The sequence below is a fragment of the Chaetodon auriga genome, chromosome 6, assembly GCF_051107435.1.
Source record: "Chaetodon auriga isolate fChaAug3 chromosome 6, fChaAug3.hap1, whole genome shotgun sequence".
NCBI lineage: Eukaryota > Metazoa > Chordata > Actinopteri > Chaetodontiformes > Chaetodontidae > Chaetodon > Chaetodon auriga.
In genome coordinates, this window is record NC_135079.1 from 4,757,333 (window position 1) to 4,773,552 (window position 16,220).

A 16,220-nucleotide genomic window follows, 5' to 3' on the forward strand; every position below is an offset into this window, starting at 1 on the left:
TCCAGAATTGCACAACAATTGATTGTCTTGTCACCTTTGGATCATGCTTGCAGGTGTGATGTGGAGGTGGCAGCTGGCACACAGTCATCACCATCATTTTAATGTCGCACTCCAGAAAGTTGAGGTAGTTTCTGAGCTGGATCTGGACGGTCTGGAATCTCGCACCTGAGAGGATGTTTGATCTGGAGAAAGAATGGAGCATCTCCTTCGCCGGATGCGGTTTTATGGGGATTTATTATGTTGGTGCCACCAGCTGTATCCTCGAACGGTTCCCTCGCTTCATACAAGACGCCTCTAAAATCTATGGAGCGTCAGCAGGAGCTTTGATGGCCACTGTTCTGACTGTGGGAATCCCCCTGGGTGAGTTGTAGGCTCTACAGACCAAACTTCATTCAAAATTCTGTCATTTTAACGCTACTTTCGTACTTAGCAACCAAACTAGGGAAAATGAGAAAAGATTCAACATGTCCTTAAATCAGTACATCCTGTCATATAATTCGGCATAGATCTGATGCGCCAAGCAGCATTTTGTTTTGGTAAATCTCCAATGTCAATCAACACCATGGGGAGTGTTTTTAGCATAAACCTTCGAGCTTTTTGGTTTGCTTTCTTTTGCCTCAATTACTAGATGATATTGATTTTACAACTGCATTTCCAGGCGTGGCCTCTCGTTCCTCCGTGACAGACTCATTGTGTCATCTTCGTGTGATATCACTGCTTGGACCCACATTGACCCCATTAGTTCCTCTGTGGACACACCAGAAAGCCTCTGCTGACATTTCACTCTATGGAAATGTTACTCTGAGTGCATCTCAGCACACCACCTGATTCTGTGAACTCAAAGGAAACAAACTTTACTTTAGATAACCTTTCATTACCTTGGCACACCATCATTTATACAACAGTTAGTTCCGACAAAGTAATTTGATTGGACAAGAGACATTCCATGAGTGCTGATATGGAGTACAACAGCACTGGGACTTTTTACTGACATTATCACTCCGCTGTACAGACGTCCCAATAACCATTAATTAACGTTACATCAGTTGTTAACGAGCTTAGATTGTGGCAAACAATCTAAGACAGAGAAAACCGGAGGGGCGCTCTGTTTGAGGGGTGAGGAGATGCGCTCTGCCCGGTAGCGTCGCTGAAATATACCTAAAGAAAATCCCGCCTGATGCAAAGGTCCTGTATCTGCAGCCGAGGAGGGTAACAGTGGAGACCGACAGCTTCTGGTATACCGCCGTCCCCCTGGGAGTAAACCAGCTGTCACAGATGTTACCCAGGATGTGCAAGGAGGCAGGGACACACACGTCTTACACCAACCACGGCCTGAGAGCCACTGCCATTCAGAAACTGTCCGATGCGGGACTCGAGGCGAGGGAGATCATGGCAGTGAGTGGCCATAGATGCCATAGATGGAGGCCATCTATGGAGAGCCGGAAACGATGGAGCAACGTGCAGTCTGATCGGGCCGTTAACTCATCAGAAACATGCGGCCTCGTGCCTACGACCGAATCACACCAGCGCCAGTGTTCAGCACAACAGCACTCCCTCTCGTGTGATATTACTTAATTGATGTATGTGAATTATAGCCTACTTTGGCAAATAGTTGATAGCACAAGAAGCCAAAAAACATACAGTTTAAATAGAGGTCAATCGGTAGAGGTCATCTAATTTATGTCCTTCACAGAATCACTTCTGTTTTTAAGAACTATACAGTCAGGATTCATCCGAATTTCTATTTTTAAAGTCCATCTGCAGAGTTCTGCAACACACATTTTCTGCTGTGTGAGCCTCTAAACATCTAGAAAGTTCTGCAATGGATTGGATCCTTCATAAAGCTTTATTTTGAAAAAAAAAAAAAAAAAAAAAATCCAGTTGACCCGTAATTATGGAATGCTGCTTCATCTTGATCACATCTGCAGTGTGATCACTGTTCTCCTCTGTGCAGAGAAATGCTGTGCCAATTTGATATTCATGGCCAAAGAAGCACAAACTGGGGCCCCTGCACCTGGCGTACAACCTGCTGCAGAGAGTGAAGGACTCTCTGCTGGCGAGCCTCCCAGAAGACGCCCACATTTGAGCTTCTGGGAAGCTCTGCCTGTCGCTGACCAGAGTGTCTGATAGGACACTAGAGTTTGCCAGCAGAGAGGAGGTCATTCAGGTATGTTTCATAATTTGAGGGTTAGAAGCCTTTTATCCAGAGTTTTCTGAGGTCAGGAGACAGTTCAGTGTCTTTATTACAGTCCATCAAAGAGTTACTGATTACACATCCAAATGATTTCTAATCTGCTCGGAGCCACTAAAAACGAAAACTAACCCTTTCCTCAAATCTGAATCTAAAACTAGCAAAGGCACTCTGAAAACAGACACTAAACTGAAATGAAATCTAAAAGTCAAAACCAAACGAATTGAAAATTCAAAGCCATTATGATCTTAGTTCCTTCACTGTATTTCAGAGAAATACTGCACTTCACTGCGTTTCTCTGACAGCTGCAGTACTTTGCAAAGACACATTTTTCATTTGAGATATGATGATGATCAAGCATCACAGCACCTCCTTCTGTCTGTCTCCTCCTTCGTTCATTCTCTCCTTCCTTCTTCCTGGAGGTCCGTGACAGGTACGCAGGGTGATCAGTGTTTCTCCTGAAGAGATCTTTATGAAATGTGCTGACTGTTGCTCTGTCTGAAACACATCATGCTTGGCTGTACTCCCACCTCCAGTTTCACCTTCACCTGGAACGCACACAGCGAGTTGCAGCACGCGTCTCTGACTCCACCGCCGACACCCACCCTCAGCTCCACCTCTGGCTTTGACGAAGCTTCCAAAGAGTCCCCTGAAAGTGCAGGTAGAGGCTGGGGTCTGGGCAGAGCTGTGGGCTGGATCCGAAATACTGCATCCGAGCAAATTTCAAACCACAGGAAAACGGGTGATTCAGCGTCCTTTTCTGCATTCAAGTGAACAGATTTAAAATTATTATTACCTTTATTTAACCAGGTAGTCCCATTGAGATTCTAAATCCCTTTTACAAGAGAGACCTGGCCAAGGTAGCAGCCAGTCACAACATATTAAGATACAACAAATACGACACAAAAAAACAATAACAAAGCAAGTGGTTTGGATCACATCACTGCTGAGCACATTAAATATGCCAGCATGAGGTTAGCCCCCCTTCTTGCCATTTGCTTCAATGCTTTTTTAATTCATGGTTTCTTGCCGGATACAATGATGTCTGATATCTGTCTTGTTAGTTTCGGTGATCAAGGACAAATCTGGTAAAGTTGGCTGCTCTGATAACTACAGCCCAATAGCCCTTGCCAGTGTACTGTCTAAAGTTTTTGAAAGCATCCTGTTGGACAGAATTGTGGAGATAAGAATTCCTCAGTTTTAATGAGCTTTGTTGATGCCTCAAAAGCTTTCGACCAGGTCAATCATTTCAAGTTATTCGACAAAATGAGTAGCAGAGGGGTACCTAAATGTACTGTGAGAGTTCTGTCCTACTGGTATGCCAACCAGTCAATGCATGTAAAATGGGGTCACTGTGTCTCTGCCCCTTTTGGGGTCAGGAATGGGGTCAGACAAGGTGGAATCCTCTCTCCTATTCTTTTTAATCTGTATGTTGATGACCTTTCTATCAGCCTGAACACCTGTAACACTGGGTGATAGGCAATACTTTGGTGAATCATATTATGTATGCGGATGACGTCGTGCTCTTTAGTCCCTGCAGTGCTGGTCTCCAGCAGCTTCTTAATGTCTGCTCTGAATATGGTATTGTCCATGACGTGAAATTTAATAGAGATAAGAGTGTGGTCATGATTTGTAGAACAAAGGAGGACAAATGTCTAATGTTTCCTCCATTCAAATTGGCAGGTAATAATTTGAGAGTTATGAGCAAAGTTAAGTTTCTTGGGCATCTTATTACAGACCAGTTGAAGGATGACCAAGACATTTACAGGCAGTGCCGTGCTTTATATGCTCAAGCAAATAGTTTGCTTCGCAAGTTTGGTGCATGTACAGATAGAGTGAAGGTGGCTTTGTTCAGAGCACGCTGCACTGCTCTCTATACTGCCCACTTGTGGTCTAATTACAGCAAAGCAAGCCCACGTAAACTCCAGGTAGCTTCAATGATGCCTTGAGAATTCTGCTGAGAAGCCACATTAGTACACTGAGAGCCACATTCAGAAATTTTATGTATAAATTTATATGTCGGCTGAACAACTGAATTGCATAATCATGGAATTGACAAGCATCAAATTAAGCACTACACGCTATCTGTCCAAGATATGGAAGCATTGGTGTAGTACTCTCCTCTGAGGTCATTGACCTTTTATTTGTTCTTAAGTGATCTGCACATATTGCATTGTGAATATGTTGTGTCTCTTATTGTGTTTTTTTTTTATATCTTTTATATGTATTGTCTTATCTGGACCATTGAGTCTGTAATAAAGTTTATTATATTACATTATATTAATAAATAAAACAATACACAATAAAACAACAAGAACTATTAAAACATAGTAGACCTCTCAAGAAAAACAAGCACATGTCTCCGTCGCCACATTCTTTATGATGGCCTTAAATGTATTAATTGATATGAGTGTTTCTAATCCAAGATCTTTCTGCAGATTATTCCAAACTCATGGGTTACACACACACACACACACACACACACACTCCTTCTGCCTTCAGTTATATTGTAAATCACTTTTGGGACATTTGGACAATTAATTAAGTGCTTGATTAAGAGACTGTGATGTGGAAAGGGTGTCCCACCATCAAGTCCAGTACGGACAGAAAAGGACGGGACCATATCTCAGTTTTCCATAAAGATGGAAAAACAAAGCTGCTAATTAGTCACAGACTGTTTGATTCATATTGATTATAATTAGATGATATTTATCACCTTGTACAGACTTAAACATATGTACTGTCCTCACTTATCTTGCCTACAGACATGTATTTACTTTGTCAACAGTCAGTGGGTACGTGTTGAGAAATCTCTCTGAGTTTGTTTTCCCCCTCAGTCCCTCTTTACCCGTCATACTTCAGTACACGTTCTAGTGCTGGTTAAGTAAGTTATGAAAACTGGGTCACATGTCATGCAGCTGGTCTAATAGCGCTCAGCAAGAGAAGCGACTCCGGCCTGTTTTCTTTTTTGAAACGTGTGACGTTTGAGCGTTGTAAGTTGTGCAACACCAAAGCTGACTGAGGCACTGCCCATTTTATGTATTTTATGTACATGTCAATGACACGGAGGGGAATGCAAACGCTCCAGATGAACTCTGACTGCTGAGAGTCCAATATTCAAGATGTGTTTTTGAGTTGATGGAAACATCAGCCACGATGTTTAAGTGGGACGAGGAGTGGAACATCTCTTTTGCAGGCTGTGGATTCAGGAGCATTTACTACCTGGGAGCTTTGAGCTGTCTCCTCCAGCGGGTCCCACATTTGGTCCACGGAGCCTCTAAAATCTGTGGAGCTTCATCTGGTTGTCTTGTGGCTGCAGCTCTGACTGTTGGAATTCCCATCGGTGAGTTTGTCCACCTCAAATTGTCATAACTTTCACTTTTGGCTAAAACATACTGTTTTGCTGACTTTTGTTAGCTCATTACTAAATATGTATCAAATAAACAAAACCTGACCCTAATTTTGCAAGTAGATCCACTTTATGTAATGAAATCTGGCATTTTCCACTCTTATATATGCTTAAAGTAAACCCTGACCCTAACATTGCAATAAATAAGTTATGTAAGTTATTTTTGGGGGGGTCTTGTTTATTTCTCAGCCCCTCATGGACAGAGTGACAGTATGGATCTAGTTAATGCACAATGATTACATTAAAGAAAAAGGAAAGTGTGAGCTTTTAAAATCAAATATTTCAAAAAAATATTCAGAAACTCTGATTTTCATAACTTTCATTTGACACATTTACTACAACTTCCCATTTTCCTCCTGTAATAATTTGTGAATGGCTTTTGGTCATTCATAAATGTCAGGGACACGTTATGTCAGGGCGAGCCGTGTTTTTGATACTCGGCATAAACAATGTTAACAGGTTCATGAACACACACACAGAGTTCATGCAATAGTGAGAGCAAATTCCAGAGGTCACATGGAGTTTAAAGCCTATGGAGGCTGAAAGAGGAAAAGCACCTGTCGCTGACTGTCTCTCAGTCAGCGACAGGTCGTTCACGTACTCACAAACACACACGACAGTACAATGACAAAGAATAAAATAACATCACGATAACAGAAAACCTAAACATACTGATCATGTTGATCAAGTAACAACGTAAAATCCTAAACAGAAGTGATGAAATGACTCACAGCCATAAAGCAACAACAGACAGGGCAGAGTGAGATAAGAAAACAGTCCATCAAAGAGTTACTGATTCCCTACAATACCCAGAATGCATTTTGCAGCTCCAAGAGAAGGAGCTCAGTGAGTCTGGGGTGCTATTGCTTCATCAATAGACCAAAGAAGGAAAAGAATCACAAACTAATGAAAGAAAATAAGAAAACAAAAGTTGAACTGTTATTAATTCTCTGACTCTTTAACTAGTGCATAATAAATACACCATGACTGTCTTCAAAGACCGATTCTGTTGCATTTTCCTCCTCAGAACAGATCTGTGTTGATGTGTTGACCGTAGCGAAAGAGGCCAGAAAACACATTCTGGGAGTTTTCCACCCGACCTTCAGTCTGCTGCGGGTGGTGCGGGACTCCCTGCTGGAGAAGCTCCCCGCAGACGCCCACCTTCGGGCCTCGGGGAAGCTCTGCGTGTCCCTCACCAGGATAGCTGACGGGAAGAACGTTTTGGTGTCGGAGTTTGACAGCAGAGAGGAGCTCATTCAGGTAGAAGGGAGCAGGGAGAGGAAGTGTGTCACAGCCCGGTCTGATTTCACAGCGTCTGTGCCTGCAGCTGATATCTGACATTTGAGTCCTGCATCTTCTCCCCTGGCAGGTTCTCATGTGCAGCTGCTTCTTCCCTGTTTACTGTGGCTTCATCCCTCCGTCATACCGTGGAGTGGTGAGTTGATACGGTTGTGTAGATTTACTGTGTTCTTTACTGTAAAGTCCATAAAAGCAGACATGTTTAAGACCTACAAGGATCCTAAAACCCTAAAGAACTTGAGCTGCTTCATGGCGCATGAAGAAGGGAAAAATCTGAACAGGACAGCACTGCAGCAACACTTGTAATAGGATGAACAACTTTATTGTGAGAATACATTTTGACCCGTGTATCACCTTTGGACACTTTAAACATAGATATTGTCAGTATAGCATTTCTGTTTGGTTATTTTAGCTTTAGCTTTAATTGAAACTCTTGGTGTCGCTCAAACTGAAAGGGATGGCTGCTCTTTTTAGTGCCTTCATGTTCAGCAGTCACACAGGGAGAAAACTAACGGAGAAGGGCAGAAGCACCAGTTTCCTCACTGATGGCAGCCTCCATGGACCAGAAAGTGTTGCAGCCATAACACGTCATCAGGAAGTAACTGCTTCGTTTGTTTCTGCTTCCTCTCAGCACTACATGGATGGAGCCCTGAGCAACAACATGCCCCTGTTCGAGCAGAGGAGCACCATCACTATGGCCCCGTTCTCAGGCGAGAGCGACATCTGCCCCAGGGAGGGGACCTTCAACTTCTTTGAGGTGCACTATGGCAACGTCAGCATCCAGGTCAACACTGGGAACGTGCATCGGGTCTGTACGTCCTTCCTCCCTCCGAGACTTGAGGTGGGTCTCAGTCCAGATGTTGAATGAGAGCTTTCACAGCAGAGAAAAAGCTCTGCTTCTTTTCTCTGTCACGCTAAGCTGGATGCATTCAGTTAAAAAGACAAATGAGTGTAGGCCGTTCTCTGTCATGTCAAAGAAGAGCAAGCAAACCTTCACTTGATCTCCACAGAAGCTGGCTGAGATCTGCCACAACGGCTACATGGATGCTCTGCATTTCCTGAGAGAGAGAGGTGAGCTCTTCCACCTTCAGCCTCCTCACGACCGAGTCTTTGATTTATTCTTTCTTCGGCTCACACCATGCAGTAACATCCAAAACATGTTAGCAGTCCACTGTCTGTGACAGATCTGCTTGGAACACAGCATCTTCCCCCCGGCTTGGTGGTCGAATCTTGCTGCGAGCTAGTGGCGTCGGCTCAAGCTGAAGAGTCAAAGGAGACACTGCTGAATGGACAAAACCCTCATCAGGAAGATCACCGGTGGCTGGACCTGAAGGTCATCGAGAACCTCCCGGCCGGCTTCAAGAGGGGTAAGGAGGACAGGCAGGTCACTGGTTTACAAGTCAGAGACCAAAAATTAGATGAGACACAGAAAAAAGATGCTCTCAAAATCCACTTCATCATTTCAGTCGAGGATTATTAGATTTCTTTGATTTTAGAGGCATTTTATTCCCTGCTGTCATAAAGAGTCCGGTTGTCCATTTGTTAAATTAAGAGCTACTTCCTGTGATGAGTGATTTACACAGAGGGTCAAGTTGGTGTGATGTCCACATTTTGTGTGTGTCAGTGCTATGTGAGGCGTGCCGGGACAGCCATGATGGCGGCACGGTCCTTCCAGTGAAAGTGCTCACGTACCTACTGACCCTCCTCACGCTGCCCGTTGAGCTGACTGTCTTCCTCACCAAAAGGTAAAGTGGTTTTTATCATGCAACCAGGAGGGAAGGGACTGAAGGCAGAGGAACAGTCACTTCGTGTCGTGTTCCTTTCTGCTCTGGCAAATGACTTGGACCAAGAACCACAATCAGCAGCATCACTTTGGTGCTTTTTACACTTATGTCTGTTTTTTTTTTTTTTTTTTTCATGTGACAGTATATTATCAGGCTGTGCAGCAATTTACAGACTGTTGGCATCAACCACAGATTTCTGCAGGCAGAACTGGAGGAACGAGGGCCTCAACAGGTGTGTGCACATGCAAATTCATACATTTTTTATTATCTTGAATCTATATCATTAATAATAATTCCAGTTACTACAGCTGCTGTTAAACAGCACTTCATAAAGACACATCACTGCAGAACGCCTACTTTTGATGATGCTCATTAGCATCTTTGTGCTCTCATCTTCATATTCTGCAGAGCATTTCCAGAGCAGCGCTGCAGCAGCAGGTCCTCTAACGCTGGCCTCAGAGCACAGACAGGAGACAGAAACACTCAACCACCGGCCTCAACAACCACCCCGAATTCCAACAGAACTCTTCAGTGGGACAGCAGCAGCAACCTGGGCCTCTCCTCTCTCACCTCCACACGTGCACGTCCATCCAGCTTCCCCACACACAGAACACCTGCATGTGGGAAGGTGACTTTAAACCACAGAAGTAAATCAACTCTTAATCAACCATAAACCGGACAGGAAAAAGACGCATGTGTGAGAGTGAAACTCATTATGGTTTACATTATTTAACAGCTGTGTTAGCTCAATCAGCAACAGTGTTTTTAACCAGTGTTCATACTTTTCAAAAATAACTTCCCCTGACCGTCATCAAAACAAATGAGCTGGACTGTCTGAAAATTCATTTCAACTAAGCTCAGATAACAAAATATGAGGTATGGCACCGCTGACGGTTTTGAATGACTTTTACTTTCCTTGTTAAATACTTCCCAAATATATGCCACCGTTTTGTGTGTAGTATAGCGAAGGGGGTAGTAACAAACCCCTTAGTTGTAGAGTTTTTCTGAGGCAGCTTGTGAAGTATGTTATTATGTTTTTATGAATTTCTTACAGCCAAAGCTGCGGCACTCCAGCCCCATGACTCTGAAGGAGAGCGAGGGAATCATAACGAACTGAGATACCAATTTATCAAAAACATATCTTTGAATCGAAAGTGGCCATTTTAAGATAAGTAAAGTTAGCTAGTTTGGCCGTAAGATAAGACGTTATGTCAAAGGTGGATCAAGTCAAGTTACTGTGACATCCTGTTTCACAATCTAACGCACAATCTTTGTTGTATGTCAACCTTTTCTGTTATATTCTCTACAAAATAAAGCACCTCACTTATCTTCACTACACTCTAAGTTTACCCACAATGCTGTGCTTTATGACACCTAAAATGACTGAAAGGTAATCCAACAATTTAGAAAAAGCACCATCAGGACATTTTAATGGACAGACGTTTCATAAAATTCCTTGTGGATGACAATTTCATAAATGTACAAAACATAATTCTAAAATTCCTAAAGCAAAAAAGTCATAATAACAAAGATCAAAATAAGCCTGTTTGAGAGGTGTAACATTAGATTGAAAGGCTGGCCAGAAACTCCTTTGGTGAAATCTCTCACGTCCACGTCGAGTGTGGTTTCACCAAGAGATCACTTTGCATCGTAGGTAGTTTATAGCACCATGAATGTGAAACATTAATGCTTCGTACGGAGGATCATACAGCTCAGGCTGACCGGAGATCTTTCTCCTGTCAGGACAGCAGACGCGTATGTTTCCAGTTACTGCAGCACAGTGCAGTAAGTTACAGTACAGTACAGTACAAAGGCAAAACAAACATTGAAATCCACGACCTCCAAGGACAGTCGAGCTTCATCAAGTCCCTGATTTCACATATTTAAGAAGACTGCCGTGAAGATGATCATACATACAGTATACAAGACCACAAAAAGGTGCAGAAAGAACATTCTGCAAAATCTCTAAAAAGTCCATCTATATATGTGTGTATCCCACTCGGACCCTAATAAAAAGAAAATAATCTAAAACCCGACGAAAGGAGTCTTTTCCTTATACGCCGCCGTCCTTTGGTCCACCGCTGATGTCTGGGATCTGATCTGCAAAAGACTGCGTCATCCACTGGCCGTCTGGGAGCTGGCCTTCTGCTGTTTGTGACGTGGCCGCCTCCTGAACCCCTTCTGAACACAGACAACACACACACACACACAGACTGAAGGCCCATGTGACACAACTGATGTGCTGATACAGTATCTCCGGTATACTGAATCACTTCAGGAGGAAGTTCGCCTGGTTCTTGTAATAAATTAATTATAAGCTATGACCCTTTATCTTAAAGAGTATGTTGACAAGCACACAAGACACCACATGCACAACCTGGATACTGTGAATCCATGCACATGTGCAGCAGCACAGTAAAACCCCGACCTTATTTTGGAAGCATCACTTGCTTTAACTGGAGCAGTGATACAATATGTTGCTTCCTTTGAGTGTGTGTGTGTGCATGTGTGTGTCAGAAGCCTTATGGTGCAGTGAGAGCTTGTCATTCACATGCATACGCGTAAAAAACTGATTAGAAATACACAGGGAAGACATTTCCAGGAGAAATCTAGCAGGGGAAATCAGGTTTCTCTGATTACAAAAACCAGCTTCTCATAAGCGTGAAGTTTAAGACATCAGCTTCCTGCAGACAGCCGGCTGTCCAACACTTCCTGAAGCTCAGACGCAGACTGTTTCAGCTGTGTGTGTGTGTGTGTGTGTGTGTGTGTGTTACCTCTGTCCTCTGCAGATGAGAATGTACAGTGACCGTTGGTCTGGCTTTGGGCCTGGTCCCCCTCAGGTCCTCTCTCTACATACGCTCCACCGTATGCGTCTTCATAACCAGGATCGTACTGCTCCTCCTTTATGGCCATCCTCTTGGCATCCTCTGTTGATGTAAAAAAAAAAATATTATTAACCAAACATGACCTGACCTGAACCCAGAGATGAAAACAAAAGGGCAGGACTTTAACATGACGTAGTTTAACGTAGTTTCACTTTTAACTAAAACAACAAAACGCGTCCATTCATGCATGCTTACCCTTGGCCAGCTGCAGGTCAAAGGAGTACGCGACCTCCTCGATCTCAGTGCTTTGTCGGACACCCTTCAGCTGATCTCTGAGCTCCCTCAGCTTGATGTAAAAGTGGACTTTGTCCTGAGCGCGAGGGAACTGAGCACAGCGAGCGCTGGACGACGGCATCAGATACAGCGCCTGTGAGGGGAGAATCAGTGTCACATCAAATGTTCACATATCTACATTTGAAAGAATTACTGCTCATCGTTTATTAAACTGGTGTGTTTTTCAAGCCTTATGTGGAAACAAATATTCTAAATGTCCTGTAATTCACAGAGTTATTGAATTTTTCTGTAAATTTCTCAGATACAGATAGCAGCGGGCGCTCACCACGTCACACTCGGGGATCTTGTGTGGCTGCAAACCAAATTCCAGGTTCTTTGGTTTTTTACCAAACAGCTCTCTGCAGAACATTTCGTAGATGCCTTGGGTGGAAAAACAGAAAAAGATGACGTGAATTCACTTGAAGGGATGATTGTATTTTTGGCTCTGTAGCAGAAGAGTGCTTACATTTTCCATTGAAAACAGCAATAAGAGGTCTGAATTTCTTCAGCTTCTCGACAAGAATTTTGCCTCCTTCACGTAACTCTTTGCTGTTGAAATGAAAACAGAAGTAAAACGGTTATAATACGGCATTACAACGACATTAGAATCTCAAAGCGAACCGGAATCACAGCTGGTGTCCATGAGCGATGCACTAAATGCCTCTTACAGATTTTCTCCCATCAGCCTACCTTGAGAGGTCTTTGCTCCCTGGTGTCGCCCGGGCCACCATGTTGGTGAAGCCCATTTTGTACTTGACAGGCAGAGTGGTGTCATGCATGTGGTTGAGCTGCTCCTCAGTAAATCCAGACAGAAACAGGCACTTCCCTGAAATTAAAAAGTCACCCCGTCATTCGTCTCTTTGGCTGACGTGTCATGACGTGTCTCAATTCAAGGCATTATGTTTTTAATGTGGACCTGCAAGACCTCAATGTACAAAACCAAAACTCTAAAAGGTCTAAAACTCATGCTGGGTCTTTTAAAGGCAGTACAGGATCACACATTTTCTAAAAACATCAGGATGACCAAAACTATTTTTCCATCACACAACTCAAAATTTCTGTCACCAAACTTACAAAAATGATTTCCAGGACCTGGAAACCACCGTCCGATGTAAGCTGCCATCAGTCCTGGATTGATACCAATCTGAAAGCACACAGCAGACGTTCATTCCACCACATTCACGGCACAGAGCTTCGTTCCACTGTGAAACAGATGGATGGACAAACGGCCTTACGATGACATAGTCCAGGTTGTACTCCAGCAGGTCCGGGAGAGTTTTTTTCATCACTTCCTCTTCTGACATTCCCTTGAAGCGGTCAACTTTCCTCTTCACCTTCTTGAAGCTCTCATCAATCTTTTCTTGCTTGCCGTCTGCCTGAGCCTCGGTGGCCTTCTTGGGCTTAGGACCAGGTTTGGCTTTAGGTGCATTTGGGTCCTTAGGCGGCTTCGGTGGCTTCGGTGCCTTGGGGACTTTTGGGGGTTTGGGTTCCTTGGGTTCCTTGGGCTGAGCTGGTCTACCTCTCTTTTTGGCTGGAGCTACAAGAGAAGTTCAGGCATTCAAGTCAACATTTTATGACAAATTAAGACATCTGGGATGTGACCCAGAGCCAGCTGATCTATATACATTTAACATATCCGTGAGGACGTTTTATCAGAAACATTGATAGTACGTTTTGCTAGGTTGGCAGGTTCCTGCTGATCCATCATGGGCTCTGGATTAGCCATGTGAGCCATGGCTGTCTCTCCCGCCTGCCCCTCCGGGTAGTGAAATTGATGGTTGGAGTTGAAGCCTGAATATTGAGCCTGGAGAGCTTGAAACTGCTGTGCAGACTGAACCCTGCGGTGGAAGAATATATTAAAAAAAATACACAAATTAATACAAAAAGCGAAACGGCGGTGGGATGTGCTGCAGGGTTAAAACTGAGTTGCTTGTTGTGTGGCCTTTGTATGTGATTGACTGACAGTGATGATTAATAACTTGGTCTCTTTCAGTTGTTTAGAGTAAGTTTATCCCCACAAAGCATGTTGTTCATGGGTTTATTCAGTGAACTTAACATTAGGTTCATTGAATAAATGGAAAAACTATGTAGTTTGCCAGTTTAGTGGAAAGCATTTTAGACAGTAGTTTGTGGAGCTTTATGTCAATGAGAGTGAACTAAATACTGGAAACATCTCTCAGTATAACGCAGTACAATTTTAGAGCTTCATCTAACATTTAACCTGATATTACTTTCACGATTAGGGTTCAGTATAAAATGTCAAAAAGACCGTGAAAATCTCTCATCAGCTCCTCAAATCGCCTCTTTTGTCCAAACAACAATCCAAAACTCCACAACTCTTAATTTACTCTCACAAACGCTGGCGAAAAGCATCAAATCCTGAGAAAGCAGAACAAGCAAACACGCTGCTTGAAAACTTACTCAAACGATTAATCGATTATCCAAGCAGTTAGCAGCTTATTTTCTTTCAATCGACTGATAGATCAATCTACTTATCGTTGCAGCTCTGATCGACTCAGCGGTCCCCTAAAGTTACAGCCTCAACGATGGCAGAAATGGTCGCAGGTCTGTTGTAAATCAGCATTAGTTTTAGCTCGGTGGACCTAATAAACTGGCAACTGAGAGTACCTATGTGTGTATATCTACGGCACTGGCAGCTGATCTGTCTATATGGCACTTATTTTCTTATTTTAACACATGGAAAATCCACATTGTTAGTCAACAATGGTTGGTGAATGACACAGGCTGTAGTCAGGCTTCACGTCATATTAAGGGAAACGATCAGACAGTCTCCATCAACAAGATAAACAAGACAAACCCAACGGCTGATCATGAAAACAATGGTAAAACAAAAGTCAAAAGGGCATCTGAGCACACATGCGTTCATTTCATTTTCATCACACTTTCAGGGGTTTGCTGACATCATCAGACTCCCGTGTGGCCACACTGGGGTGAGGAGGAGGACTCACCACTGTCGAAGGTACTCCGGGGAGACAACAGGGAATGATCCATTCAGCTTTTCTTCCATCTTTAGGGCGGTTTAACTTTATTAGATAAATCGATATGGGTGTTGAGGAAACATATCTCGGTGATGTACACGTAGTTTAGCATATCGAGAGTCTGGCAGTGTGTGAAACTGAAGGCATGTGCCAGGGAATTTAGACAAACTGTGGAGTTAGCAGCAAAAAATAAACATAAACAATGCAAACGAAAGAAAATGTAGGGCGAGTACACATTAAAACACGGATAAAACACTCCTCTGATGGCCACAGTGTATGAAAAGTACAATTACAGATTTCCTAAACACAAAATTCTGCTATTACACATCTTCACCTGCTAAAACGAAGCAGCTTCCATGGCGATGCTAACTAGCAAGCTAAACCCGAATGAAACACAGCTATCAATTTGACTTTTTAAAACAGGGTGAATACACTGTTAGTCGTAGGTAAAGGTGTGAGTTTGCTGCTATCTCATTTCAATCATGGAAATTTCCAATTCCGGGTGATAATATGATTGATAATATTATGAGCAATTCAGCAGCAGTGCCACAAGTGCAGCTAATATTAGCCGACAGCTAGCTGTTCTGCTCGCATGAATGGTTTCTATTCCGCTGAGATTCTCCACTAAGAAACTGCACACAATTTACCAGTATATAAAAACTTATACGAACCTGTTGTGGGTTAAGTTTAAATGTGTTTCTTCTGTACAGAGAACTGTTTATTTTCCATCTATGCCGCTCTTCTATTCACAACATAAGCGGTGCAGTACAGGCAACAAAGACATGACAGCACTGCCGGGTCAACTTTGACACCGGAAGAGTTCAAGACGAAGACGTAGGTGTGTAAAGGAAAAATGTCTTTGGCTATAAACAAGAATAATGACTCCAGCGAGCAACATTTTAGACTGTTGAATATTTTTTCCTCTTATTTAAAAAAATCATGTTTGCATTTCGTGATTTTACTGTAAACTGCTGCAAAAACCGACAATACGGAAAACGGTATGCACCCATGTGAGCGTTGGTATGACCTGCTCGACTTTTAAACTCCTTGAGCTGTGTTTCTATTGGCTGATGGTCTGCGGCGATTAAAGGGACGTCTGCAGCGTGATCCAGTTTATCAATATTCAATTTGGTTGTTGTTTTCCCCTCAATGCTTTTAATAATGAATGTAACTACTATTATTACAGCTCATATAATAAAGAATATGGTTAAAGCATAGGGTCAGTGTTCGTTTTCAAAACAGAATGACTGAAAATGACAAGAATAACACGTCTCCACTGAAGACTTTGCTTTAAAACATTCTGCACTCTTGCTTCATCTTAGACAGCTTAAAAGTCCCAATGGGGTAATTTTATTGACCTGTATTTCTTCTTCATTAATT

General features: G+C 43.0%; 2 protein-coding genes across 3 annotated transcripts; one reads left to right on the forward strand and one right to left on the reverse strand.

The window, feature by feature from the left end:
- Positions 1-173: 173 nt before the first annotated feature.
- LOC143322626 (patatin-like phospholipase domain-containing protein 2) lies at positions 174-8,698 on the forward strand. The gene is made up of 7 exons (XM_076733937.1): positions 174-360; positions 6,628-6,860; positions 6,970-7,035; positions 7,531-7,740; positions 7,910-7,970; positions 8,084-8,266; positions 8,524-8,698. Exons 1-7 carry the CDS (start codon positions 174-176, stop codon positions 8,646-8,648), a joined length of 1,065 nt encoding a protein of 354 aa, XP_076590052.1. The 3' UTR covers positions 8,649-8,698.
- A 1,389-nt stretch (positions 8,699-10,087) lies between these two features.
- On the reverse strand, positions 10,088-15,647 carry LOC143322627 (G/T mismatch-specific thymine DNA glycosylase-like). Of its 2 annotated transcripts, XM_076733938.1 has the most exons (11): positions 15,512-15,578; positions 14,811-14,885; positions 13,513-13,679; positions 13,077-13,378; positions 12,916-12,985; positions 12,532-12,667; positions 12,308-12,390; positions 12,128-12,222; positions 11,764-11,935; positions 11,458-11,610; positions 10,089-10,864 (listed from the first exon to the last, which is right to left on the reverse strand). In XM_076733938.1, the coding sequence occupies exons 2-11, from the start codon at positions 14,867-14,869 to the stop codon at positions 10,737-10,739; spliced, it is 1,365 nt and encodes a 454-aa protein (XP_076590053.1). In that variant the 5' UTR covers positions 14,870-14,885; positions 15,512-15,578; the 3' UTR covers positions 10,089-10,736. The 2 variants fall into 2 exon arrangements, with proteins under 2 accessions (XP_076590054.1, XP_076590053.1); XM_076733939.1 differs by lacking the exon at positions 14,811-14,885 and having other exon boundaries at positions 10,088-10,864; positions 15,512-15,647.
- Positions 15,648-16,220: the final 573 nt, after the last annotated feature.

Coding starts and splice junctions, on each gene's coding strand:
- LOC143322626 (XM_076733937.1), top strand. CDS start 174: ATGTTTGATCTGGAGAAAGAATGGAGCATCTCCTTCGCCGGATGCGGT. Junction 7,971..8,083: donor GCATTTCCTGAGAGAGAGAG/GTGAGCTCTTCC, acceptor TGTCTGTGACAG/ATCTGCTTGGAACACAGCAT. Junction 8,267..8,523: donor CCCGGCCGGCTTCAAGAGGG/GTAAGGAGGACA, acceptor TGTGTGTGTCAG/TGCTATGTGAGGCGTGCCGG.
- LOC143322627 (XM_076733938.1), bottom strand. CDS start 14,869: ATGGAAGAAAAGCTGAATGGATCATTCCCTGTTGTCTCCCCGGAGTAC. Junction 13,680..14,810: donor CCGGAGTACCTTCGACAGTG/GTGAGTCCTCCT, acceptor CTTCCACCGCAG/GGTTCAGTCTGCACAGCAGT. Junction 12,391..12,531: donor GGGAGCAAAGACCTCTCAAG/GTAGGCTGATGG, acceptor TCATTTCAACAG/CAAAGAGTTACGTGAAGGAG.